A 12,050-nucleotide genomic window follows, 5' to 3' on the forward strand; every position below is an offset into this window, starting at 1 on the left:
GTGAGCGCAGCTCTGGAGTATAATACAGGATATAACCCTTGATCAGAGGGGTGATATGTTGAGGCTGCTGTTTGTGTATGTCTGTGATGATCTTGTATTATATGATGGGGCATTAGGCTGAATAATTTGCCTTTGTATTTTCTGCCCTTGTCTTTCCTCCTGTCTTGCTTGCGGCAATGATCCCAGTGTGTACAGTGACGAGGACTCGGGCTCTTCTTGCTGTGACGTTCCTGTCATTATGTTCTATGTGTGACTTCTTTATACTTTATGACAGGATTTGAGCAGTAAGGATGTGAAGCGCGACCTGCACCTCATTGTCCATGTCATCAGGATAGGTAGGTGTCCCCGCACTTTTAGGCTGACCCCTTGTGTGAGGACAGACCCCTTTTATTTCTCATTCTATTTTAGGGCGAATGCTCCTGAATGACTCCCGGAAAGGTCCCCCCCACATCCATTACCGAAGACCTTACGGATGTGCAGTGCTGAGTCTGGGGGAAGTGCTGCCGGCCCTGTGCGAACAGCGAGACGAGAAGGACTTTGTCATGAAGGTTTATATGTGAGTATACAGAGCTGATGGGGGGGGGGATATCAGTACATGGATACAGTATATATGTGAGTATACGGAGCTGATAGGGGGTCTTTCAGTACATACAGTATATATGTGAGTATACAGAGCTGATGGGGGGGGGGATATCAGTACATGGATACAGTATATATGTGAGTATACGGAGCTGATAGGGGGTCTTTCAGTACATACAGTATATATGTGAGTATACAGAGCTGATAGGGGTCTTTCGGTACATACAGTGTATATGTGAGTATACAGAACCAGAGGACCTGAGGTTAATATGCAGTGGGCGCACTTGACAGACGGGGGATTACAGTAAACCCTCCAGTATCTCCCGGCAGATGGGATACGGTCAGTGTAGAGGTCAAATTCTGAATCTTGGAGAAATTCCAAGCAAAGAGGGAGACGGTACAAAGTACAAGGAAGAGACCTGAAGGGTGACATGGTGTCTGTAGTCTGACAACCTGGGTCTCTCCAGTTCTCGTCTGAGTCTTGTGCACATCTCAGGGAGCTTCAAATATAAGATGTGTCTTATACAAAGGATTCAGTCTGAGCAAGCGAGAGCTGCAGTGTAAAGTATTGAGGAGTGAATAGGTGCATTTACCTCTGATATGACTGGCAGTCTCTGCAGGGTACACATGTGAAAGATCAGCAGTGGGTGCAGAAATGTCCCCCCCTGTCACTCCCACCCCCTTAGTGTCATGTTATCTCTTCCAGGTGTAATAATGAGAATGAATGGTACCAGATCCACGAGAACATCATCCGGAAGACCAGCACCAAGTACTCCACCCCCAGCTCCAACTACGGTACCAGCCAATACCCTGCCACATCCCCAGGGAAGGGTCCCCCTCCATAGTGTGCAGCCACATCCCCAGGGAAGGGTCCCCCTCCATAGTGTGCAGCTACATCCCCAGGGAAGGGTCCCCCTCCATAGTGTGCAGCCACATCCCCAGGGAAGGGTCCCCCTCCATAGTGTGCAGCCACATCCCTATAGAAGGGTCCCCCTACATAGTGTGCAGCCACATCCCCATAGAAGGGTCCCCCTACATAGTGTGCAGCCACATCCCCAGGGAAGGGTCCCCCTACATAGTGTGCAGCTACATCCCCAGGGAAGGGTCACCCTACATAGTGTGCAGCCACATCCCCAGGGAAGGGTCACCCTCCATAGTGTGCAGCCACATCCCCAGGGAAGGGTCACCCTACATAGTGTGCAGCCACATCCCCAGGGAAGGGTCCCCCTACATAGTGTGCAGCTACATCCCCAGGGAAGGGTCACCCTACATAGTGTGCAGCCACATCCCCAGGGAAGGGTCCCCCTACATAGTGTGCAGCCACATCCCCAGGGAAGGGTCCCCCTACATAGTGTGCAGCCACATCCCCAGGGAAGGGTCCCCCTCCATAGTGTGCAGCTACATCCCCAGGGAAGGGTCCCCCTACATAGTGTGCAGCCACATCCCCATAGAAGGGTCCCCCTACATAGTGTGCAGCCACATCCCCAGGGAAGGGTCCCCCTACATAGTGTGCAGCCACATCCCCAGGGAAGGGTCCCCCTCCATAGTGTGCAGCTACATCCCCAGGGAAGGGTCCCCCTACATAGTGTGCAGCTACATCCCCAGGGAAGGGTCCCCCTACATAGTGTGCAGCCACATCCCTATAGAAGGGTCCCCCTACATAGTGTGCAGCCACATCCCCAGGGAAGGGTCCCCCTCCATAGTGTGCAGCCACATCCCTATAGAAGGGTCCCCCTACATAGTGTGCAGCCACATCCCTATAGAAGGGTCCCCCTACATAGTGTGCAGCCACATCCCCAGGGAAGGGTCCCCCTACATAGTGTGCAGCCACATCCCCAGGGAAGGGTCCCCCTCCATAGTGTGCAGCTACATCCCCAGGGAAGGGTCCCCCTACATAGTGTGCAGCTACATCCCCAGGGAAGGGTCCCCCTACATAGTGTGCAGCCACATCCCTATAGAAGGGTCCCCCTACATAGTGTGCAGCCACATCCCCAGGGAAGGGTCCCCCTACATAGTGTGCAGCCACATCCCCAGGGAAGGGTCCCCCTCCATAGTGTGCAGCCACATCCCCATAGAAGGGTCCCCCTACATAGTGTGCAGCCACATCCCCAGGGAAGGGTCCCCCTCCATAGTGTGCAGCCACATCCCCATAGAAGGGTCCCCCTCCATAGTGTGCAGCCACATCCCCATAGAAGGGTCCCCCTCCATAGAGCACGGCCACATCCCCATAGAAGGGTCCCCCTCCATAGTGTGCAGCCACGTCCCCATAGAAGGGTCCCCCTACATAGTGTGCAGCTACATCCCCATAGAAGGGTCCCCCTCCATAGTGTGCAGCCACATCCCCATAGAAGGGTCCCCCTACATAGTGTGCAGCTACATCCCCATAGAAGGGTCACCCTCCATAGTGTGCAGCCACATCCCCATAGAAGGGTCCCCCTCCATAGTGTGCAGCCACATCCCCAGGGAAGGGTCCCCCTACATAGTGTGCAGCTACATCCCCATAGAAGGGTCCCCCTCCATAGTGTGCAGCCACATCCCCAGGGAAGGGTCCCCCTCCATAGTGTGCAGCCACATCCCCATAGAAGGGTCCCCCTACATAGTGTGCAGCCACATCCCCATAGAAGGGTCCCCCTACATAGTGTGCAGCCACATCCCCATAGAAGGGTCACCCTCCATAGTGTGCAGCTACATCCCCAGGGAAGGGTCCCCCTACATAGTGTGCAGCCACATCCCCATAGAAGGGTCACCCTCCATAGTGTGCAGCTACATCCCCAGGGAAGGGTCCCCCTCCATAGTGTGCAGCCACATCCCCATAGAAGGGTCACCCTCCATAGAGCACGGCCACATCCACTAGCAGTACATTTCTGCGCACTGACAGGGTCAAGCACTAGACCCGTTACAGCATCTCCCTTGTGTGACCCTTTGGCCTTCACCTCTCCTGATTCCGGTTTCAGCACCGTGGAGAGTTCCCCTGCCATACACTGCTCTGTAAGGAGGAATCATGGAGGATTCTCCACATACAGGCCCCATAGAGTTCCCTTATAGCTCCCATGGATTAATGGCCGCCCAGTCCTGCCGCTGATCATCTCCAGGTTATCACAGGTTTTGTCTTTCCTTTTATCTAGGGCTCATTGTGTCCTTACAACTCTTGCGAGGAGACATGGAGCAGATCCGTAGAGAAAACCAGCTTCTGTTTAACAGGGGGGCATCCGTCACCCGAAAACTAGGGTTCCCTGATGTCATCATGCCAGGTATAGAAACTATATGTATATACATCCATACAGTACGTATGCGTATACTGTGTTGTTCACTGCTAGGACTGACCATGTGTCACCGCCTCGCCCGTTACCTCTGTCTTGTCTCGCCCGGCCGCTCGCACACCCTTCTGTTTCTTACTTCTTCTTTCGTCTTCTCCTCATCTCTTTTTCTCTTCTTTTTCTTCTTTGTCCCTCAGACATACAGATAGAGTGTAAGTCCCAGTACAAAGTACTGCCTGCGGAGGGCGCTGTTTTCATGTGGTGACATCACACGGTGCCTTCCTAGCTCTCCCCTGGCCAGTGTATGGCACAATGTGCAGGATCTGTTATGTCACCGGTGCATGGCAGGCATTGATGTGGCTGCACAGGAGTGATGCTCTGCAGTATGGCAGTGCGACTCATGTTCTGCAGATGCTATGGATGTTTTGCTGACAGCATTGATGATGCTCTGCAGCAGGTGATGCTCTGCAAACCTGTTAGTATTTACTCAGTATGTGTATTGTCATTACAGGGGACGTGCGCAATGACCTGTATGTGACTCTGGAGAGGGGCGACTTTGAGAGAGGTGGCAAGAGCGTGCAGAAGAATATCGAGGTCACCATGCACGTTCTGTACGCCGATGGAGAGAACCTGAGGGTAGGACATTGGATGGAGGCCTTATACTCCAGTCACATCCAGAGCTGCATTTTCTCCATTCTCATATCTATCATCAACCCTCTGCTGTTCCAGTGTCTGTGCAGAGCAAGTTCTGCATTGTGGAGATGTACAAACATCTAATGTGTATAATCTACAAGTCCCACAATGCAATTCAGCTAAGATGTGACTGGAGACGTGACCACATAATACTCCACCTGTGTAATGTGTCTGTATCCAGCCTCAGGGGGCGCTGTGTATATCCATCTATATATCCCTGCTGTTGCTCTTGCAGATATTCCTCTCATCTGGTTATTGATGTGTGACTTGTGTCTTACAGGATTGTGTCAGCCTGGGCACCGGGGAGCCGCCCCGCACACAGTACCATTCCTTCGTCCTTTACCACAACAACAGTCCCCGTTGGGGGGAGTTGATAAAACTGCCCATCCCTATCGACAGATTTCGGGGGTCCCATCTGCGATTTGAGTTCCGACATTGCTCTAGTACGTTTAACAAAGCTGAACGCGGGTGGGGGATACGGGGTACAGTACTGGGGTCCTGGACACTGATACCCACAGTGAGCTTGTCCAATCTGGGATAGTGTGCCCGTGGGTCCTTATGGGGGTCCTCACTGCCCCTCTGTTCTTGTTTACAGCAAAAGATAAGGGGGAGAAGAAGCTGTTTGGCTTTTCCTTCACTCCTCTGATGAGAGATGATGGAACGACGTTGTCTGATGACATCCATGAGCTGTACGTGTACAAGGTATGACTACTCCAGAATGCCCCCTCTGCTGCCACCCTACAGAGTCTGACTACACCGTTCTCAGCTTATGACCTGACCGCGCTGCTCCCACCCCTCAGCCTCTGACCTGACTGCACTGCGCCCATCCCACAACCTGTGACCTGACTGAACCGTTCCCACCCCACAACCTCTGACCTGACTGCACTGCGCCCACCCCACAACCTGTGACCTGACTGAACCGTTCCCACCCCACAACCTCTGACCTGACTGAACCGTTCCCACCCCACAACCTCTGACCTGACTGCACTGCACCCACCCCGCAGTCTCAGACTGACCGCACTGCACCTACCCCAAAACCTCTGACCTGACCGCACTGCACCTACCCCACAACCTCTGACCTGACCGCACTGCACCTACCCCACAACCTCTGACCTGACTGCACTGCTCCCACCCCACAACGTCTGACCTGACCGCACTGCACCTACCCCGCAGTCTCAGACCTGACCGCACTGCACCTACCCCACAGTCTCAGACCTGACCGCACTGCACCTACCCCACAGCCTCTGACCTGACCGCACTGCACCTACCCCACAACCTCCGACTTTACTGAACCTTTCCCATCCTGCAGCTTCTGACTGGTCATCTCTCCACAGTGTGATGAGAACAGCACCTTCAATAACCACGCGCTCTACCTGGGGCTGCCCTGCTGCAAGGACGACCTGAGCGGCTGCCCCAACATCCCATCCAGTCTCATCTTCCAGCGCAGCCCAAAGGAGATGTTTTGTATATCTACACAGCTGTCCTCAACCAAGCTCACCCAGAACGGTACCAAATACAGTACACAGCCCACACCGCAGCCCACACCTATTCATATCCCTTGCTGTATCCCGTGCCCAGATATCCCAGCATAGTCATGACTTTCATTTTCTTACTACAGTTGACCTTCTGGCTCTCCTGAAGTGGAAGGCTTACCCAGACCGGATACTGGACATTCTCGGTCGTCTGCGCCATGTGAGCGGGGAGGAGATTGTAAAGGTACGAGTACATGGACACTATCACTCAGTATGTCCTCCAGTCAGCAGTAATAGTGGTAACCTGTATTCTGCTGACAGATGTGGAAATAACTGCAACCCCTGCTGTGCCCTGAGGAGGGGTAAGAAGTATATAGTGTGCAAGGAAAGGCTGCAGTGATAATGATGGAATCTGTCTCTCTCAGTTTCTACAGGACATTCTGGACACACTGTTTGTCATCCTGGACGATAACACAGAGAAATACGGACTACTCGTCTTCCAGTCCCTGGTATGACACTCCACTGAGCCTGATAACAGATAGTAATAGATTGTATTCCCCTGTCCTACAGTCGGCCTCTCCTCTCCTGACATGGCTGATAACAGATAGTAATAGATTGTATTCCCCTGTCCTACAGTCGGCCTCTCCTTTCATGGCTGATAACAGATAGTAATAGATTGTAGGACAGGGGAATACAGTCGGCCTCTCCTCTCCTGACCTGGCTGATAACAGATAGTAATAGATTGTATTCCCCTGTCCTACAGTCGGCCTCTCCCCTCCTGACATGGCTGATAACAGATAGTAATAGATTGTATTCTCCTGTCCTACAGTCGGCCTCTCCTCTCCTGACATGGCTGATAACAGATAGTAATAGATTGTATTCTCCTGTCCTACAGTCGGCCTCTCCTGACATGGCTGATAACAGATAGTAATAGATTGTATTCTCCTGTCCTACAGTCGGCCTCTCCTCTCCTGACATGGCTGATAACAGATAGTAATAGATTGTATTCCCCTGTCCTACAGTCGGCCTCTCCTCTCCTGACATGGCTGATAACAGATAGTAATAGATTGTATTCCCCTGTCCTACAGTCGGCCTCTCCTGACATGGCTGATAACAGATAGTAATATATTGTATTCCCCTGTCCTACAGTCGGCCTCTCCCCTCCTGACATGGCTGATAACAGATAGTAATAGATTGTATTCCCCTGTCCTACAGTCGGCCTCTCCTCTCCTGACATGGCTGATAACAGATAGTAATAGATTGTATTCCCCTGTCCTACAGTCGGCCTCTCCTGACATGGCTGATAACAGATAGTAATATATTGTATTCCCCTGTCCTACAGTCGGCCTCTCCCCTCCTGACATGGCTGATAACAGATAGTAATAGATTGTATTCCCCTGTCCTACAGTCGCCCTCTCCTGACATGGCTGATAACAGATAGTAATAGATTGTATTCCCCTGTCCTACAGTCGGCTTCTCCTCTCCTGACATGGCTGATAACAGATAGTAATAGATTGTATTCTCCTGTCCTACAGTCGGCCTCTCCTCTCCTGACATGGCTGATAACAGATAGTAATAGATTGTATTCTCCTGTCCTACAGTCGGCCTCTCCTTTCATGGCTGATAACAGATAGTAATAGATTGTAGGACAGGGGAATACAGTCGGCCTCTCCTCTCCTGACATGGCTGATAACAGATAGTAATAGATTGTATTCCCCTGTCCTACAGTCGGCCTCTCCCCTCCTGACATGGCTGATAACAGATAGTAATAGATTGTATTCCCCTGTCCTACAGTCGGCCTCTCCTCTCCTGACATGGCTGATAACAGATAGTAATAGATTGTATTCTCCTGTCCTACAGTCGGCCTCTCCTGACATGGCTGATAACAGATAGTAATAGATTGTATTCTCCTGTCCTACAGTCGGCCTCTCCTGACATGGCTGATAACAGATAGTAATAGATTGTATTCTCCTGTCCTACAGTCGGCCTCTCCTCTCCTGACATGGCTGATAACAGATAGTAATAGATTGTATTCTCCTGTCCTACAGTCGGCCTCTCCCCTCCTGACATGGCTGATAACAGATAGTAATAGATTGTATTCCCCTGTCCTACAGTCGGCCTCTCCTGACATGGCTGATAACAGATAGTAATAGATTGTATTCCCCTGTCCTACATTCGGCCTCTCCCCTCCTGACATGGCTGATAACAGATAGTAATAGATTGTATTCTCCTGTCCTACAGTCGGCCTCTCCTCTCCTGACATGGCTGATAACAGATAGTAATAGATTGTATTCCCCTGTCCTACAGTCGGCCTCTCCTGACATGGCTGATAACAGATAGTAATAGATTGTATTCCCCTGTCCTACAGTCGGCTTCTCCTCTCCTGACATGGCTGATAACAGATAGTAATAGATTGTATCCCCCTGTCCTACAGTCGGCCTCTCCTCTCCTGACATGGCTGATAACAGATAGTAATAGATTGTATTCTCCTGTCCTACAGTCGGCCTCTCCTCTCCTGACATGGCTGATAACAGATAGTAATAGATTGTATTCTCCTGTCCTACAGTCGGCCTCTCCCCTCCTGACATGGCTGATAACAGATAGTAATAGATTGTATTCCCCTGTCCTACAGTCGGCCTCTCCTGACATGGCTGATAACAGATAGTAATAGATTGTATTCCCCTGTCCTACATTCGGCCTCTCCCCTCCTGACATGGCTGATAACAGATAGTAATAGATTGTATTCCCCTGTCCTACAGTCGGCCTCTCCTTTCATGGCTGATAACAGATAGTAATAGATTGTAGGACAGGGGAATACAGTCGGCCTCTCCTCTCCTGACATGGCCGATAACAGATAGTAATAGATTGTATTCTCCTGTCCTACAGTCGGCCTCTCCTGACATGGCTGATAACAGATAGTAATAGATTGTATTCTCCTGTCCTACAGTCGGCCTCTCCTGACATGGCTGATAACAGATAGTAATAGATTGTATTCTCCTGTCCTACAGTCGGCCTCTCCTGACATGGCTGATAACAGATAGTAATAGATTGTATTCTCCTGTCCTACAGTCGGCCTCTCCCCTCCTGACATGGCTGATAACAGATAGTAATAGATTGTATTCTCCTGTCCTACAGTCGGCCTCTCCTCTCCTGACATGGCTGATAACAGATAGTAATAGATTGTATTCCCCTGTCCTACAGTCGGCCTCTCCTGACATGGCTGATAACAGATAGTAATAGATTGTATCCCCCTGTCCTACAGTCGGCCTCTCCTCTCCTGACATGGCTGATAACAGATAGTAATAGATTGTATTCCCCTGTCCTACAGTCGGCCTCTCCTGACATGGCTGATAACAGATAGTAATAGATTGTATTCTCCTGTCCTACAGTCGGCCTCTCCTCTCCTGACATGGCTGATAACAGATAGTAATAGATTGTATTCTCCTGTCCTACAGTCGGCCTCTCCTCTCCTGACATGGCTGATAACAGATAGTAATAGATTGTATTCCCCTGTCCTACAGTCGGCCTCTCCTCTCCTGACATGGCTGATAACAGATAGTAATAGATTGTATCCCCCTGTCCTACAGTCGGCCTCTCCTCTCCTGACATGGCTGATAACAGATAGTAATAGATTGTATTCTCCTGTCCTACAGTCGGCCTCTCCTCTCCTGACATGGCTGATAACAGATAGTAATAGATTGTATTCCCCTGTCCTACAGTCGGCCGCTCCTCTCCTGACATGGCTGATAACAGAGAGCAGTAGAGACATTGCTTTGCTCCCCTGCTGACATCTTGTCTTCCCCTCCAGGTCTTCATCATTAATCTGCTGCGGGACAGTAAATATTTCCACTTCCGGCCTGTGCTGGACACCTATATACAGAAGCATTTTGCCGGTGCCCTGGCCTATAGGTGAGAGGAGGAGCCCCAGTATATGGCCGTATGGCAGTATATGGCCGCGCTGCCCGGCCAGTCCCGTGCGGTCATTGTCGTTGCTCGCACTCGTCACGTTTCAGGTCTCTGGCTCTTTCTTTGCAGGGAGTTAATTCGGTGCTTGAAGTGGTACATGGAGCGGTCAGCAGATCTGGTGCGGCAGGATCACATCCAGGAGGCCATGAGGGTGAGCGGCGGCGGCAGGGACACGGGAGTTGGCGGCTGACTCTTTCTGATTTTTGAATGTAGGTGGCGCTATGACATATTATAGGAAGCTCAGTGCTGATACATGGACCTGTACTGTAGGGTTCCCCATGTACAGAAGAACAAACCCTCAGCTGTGACAAGTATTAAGTCTCTGCAGGTTCTCATGTAGTCACTGACCGTAAGCAGAGATATGGGAGGTGATGAAGTGATACAGCAGGTTTCATAGCGCCACCTATGTGCCGCACAGCCATGCAGATATATCTTATACTTAGTGTAGTAATCCCCCCCCATTAACCCTCTCACATTCTCTCTCTCTGCAGGCGCTGGAGAATCTCTTTAAGTTCATCGTACAGTCTCGCCTGCTCTTTGCGCGCTCCACGGGCGGCCTGGAGGAGGAGCAGTTCCGCTGCAGCATCCACGAGCTGTTCCAGTCAATGCGATTTGTGCTGAGTCTGGACACGCGGAGCTCCGATACATTGCTGTTCACACAGGTGAGCAGAGTGACTCCATATACACCACCATGTGCTGTCAATCCCACCCCTCACTTCATGCCCACTGCTCCACCAGTGACGGTCACAACATATTCTATAGCCTTAGTCTTACTTGTACTGATCCTGAGTTACATTGTGCCTTATAATGTAGTCACATCCAGAGCTACAATTCTGCTCTCATATCTTGTACTGTAGTCACATCCAGAGCTGCTATTACAGTTCTTCTAATATAATATGTTGTATGCTGTAGTTACATACTGAGCTGCATTCACAGTTCTTCTATTATGTTATGTATTATACTATAGTCACAACAAGAGCAGCAGCTACAATTTTGCTATTATAGCATGCCTTATGCTATAGTCACATCCAGAGCTGCAGCAGAATTGCATCTTATTCTTTACAGAGCTGGAACATTAACTCCATTCAGAGTCTTTCAGCTGGCCTGCAGTAATGTAAATGCAGCTCTGGATGTGACTGGAGTAGAGGTCCTGATTAGCCGCCTTCCCTCCTGTGCTTGCCGCTTCTTTCATTGCTCATATTTCTCTCTATTCTGCAGTAATTGCTCATGTGCTTTTGCTTCATATCTGCCCCCACCCCCTCGGCTTCTCCTTCTACCCCTCTCGCTGCTCCTCATCCTCCCCAATACATTAGAAGCAGCCACCGGACAAAGGACAGGGGAGCGGAACAGGGGAGTCTGATACCCAAAAGACGGTGGGCTCTGCAGGCCCACCAACAGTCAGCTGTGTAAGTACAGCCCCCTCCCCAGAATCCTGCCGCCCTCCTCACCAGGACCTGCAAGTGGCCCCCATACACAGTCTTCCCCCTTTTAACCCCCAATCTTCCCCCTTGTCACCTTCAATCTGCCCCCTTCTCACCCTGAGTTTGCCCCCCCCCTCAATCTGCCCCCTCCCCACACTCAGTCTGCCTCCGCTTTCAGGCACGTATTGGGGAATCACATAAATAATGACCCCCTTGTTGTTATTGACCTTGATCATCTTCACATTGGCTCAGTATTGGGGACCACCGGGGATTATCAGGACGTCTCCCCAATGCACCCCACACCTGAGCACTGCCCCCCTCCCTGTCTAGTGCACCCCCCTTCCCCCGTCACTTCTCCCCTTTCACTTGGATTCGTTCAGGGTCACAGTTACCCTAAATCAATTAATAAAACCTTCCTATGGGCCCCGAGGACGCCCGGGTGTCTCACGTCTGTGGACTCGGGAAACAGCGGCTCCTATACACTATGTCTCCAACAATGCGCTGCAGCAGAACATGCGCTAAACGTACTGAGCCTCCCGCTTATTACTAGAAGTGTCAGTCTGCACTCTAGTTCTGGCATTCTGTTCATGAAGCAGGAGCTCAGGATGAACAGAGCCCAGGATGTCTCACTCATATAAACAAGTGCAACAATACAAGGTAAA

At 50.9% G+C, this 12,050-nt stretch overlaps 1 protein-coding gene across 6 annotated transcripts in view; it reads left to right on the top strand.

The window, feature by feature from the left end:
- Window positions 1-12,050, top strand: part of DOCK3 (dedicator of cytokinesis 3) — a 111,324-nt gene that overhangs the window by 76,704 nt on the left and 22,570 nt on the right. For 3 of the 6 annotated variants that reach the window (XR_012717468.1, XM_075287560.1, XM_075287562.1), the window contains exons 11-24: window positions 275-335; window positions 409-556; window positions 1,286-1,374; window positions 3,705-3,830; window positions 4,348-4,472; window positions 4,810-4,972; window positions 5,125-5,231; window positions 5,864-6,035; window positions 6,148-6,245; window positions 6,427-6,510; window positions 9,810-9,910; window positions 10,037-10,118; window positions 10,459-10,629; window positions 11,281-11,373. Coding sequence is in view for 5 of the 6 variants with exons in the window: in XM_075287560.1 (XP_075143661.1) it covers window positions 275-335; window positions 409-556; window positions 1,286-1,374; window positions 3,705-3,830; window positions 4,348-4,472; window positions 4,810-4,972; window positions 5,125-5,231; window positions 5,864-6,035; window positions 6,148-6,245; window positions 6,427-6,510; window positions 9,810-9,910; window positions 10,037-10,118; window positions 10,459-10,629; window positions 11,281-11,373 (1,620 nt within the window). In the remaining variant the exon portion in view is untranslated. The remainder of the gene's footprint in view (window positions 1-274; window positions 336-408; window positions 557-1,285; window positions 1,375-3,704; window positions 3,831-4,347; window positions 4,473-4,809; window positions 4,973-5,124; window positions 5,232-5,863; window positions 6,036-6,147; window positions 6,246-6,426; window positions 6,511-9,809; window positions 9,911-10,036; window positions 10,119-10,458; window positions 10,630-11,280; window positions 11,374-12,050) is intronic. The other 3 variants (XM_075287564.1, XM_075287565.1, XM_075287561.1) reach the window with 2 other exon arrangements.

The sequence above is a fragment of the Leptodactylus fuscus genome, chromosome 9 (genome assembly GCF_031893055.1).
Source record: "Leptodactylus fuscus isolate aLepFus1 chromosome 9, aLepFus1.hap2, whole genome shotgun sequence".
NCBI lineage: Eukaryota > Metazoa > Chordata > Amphibia > Anura > Leptodactylidae > Leptodactylus > Leptodactylus fuscus.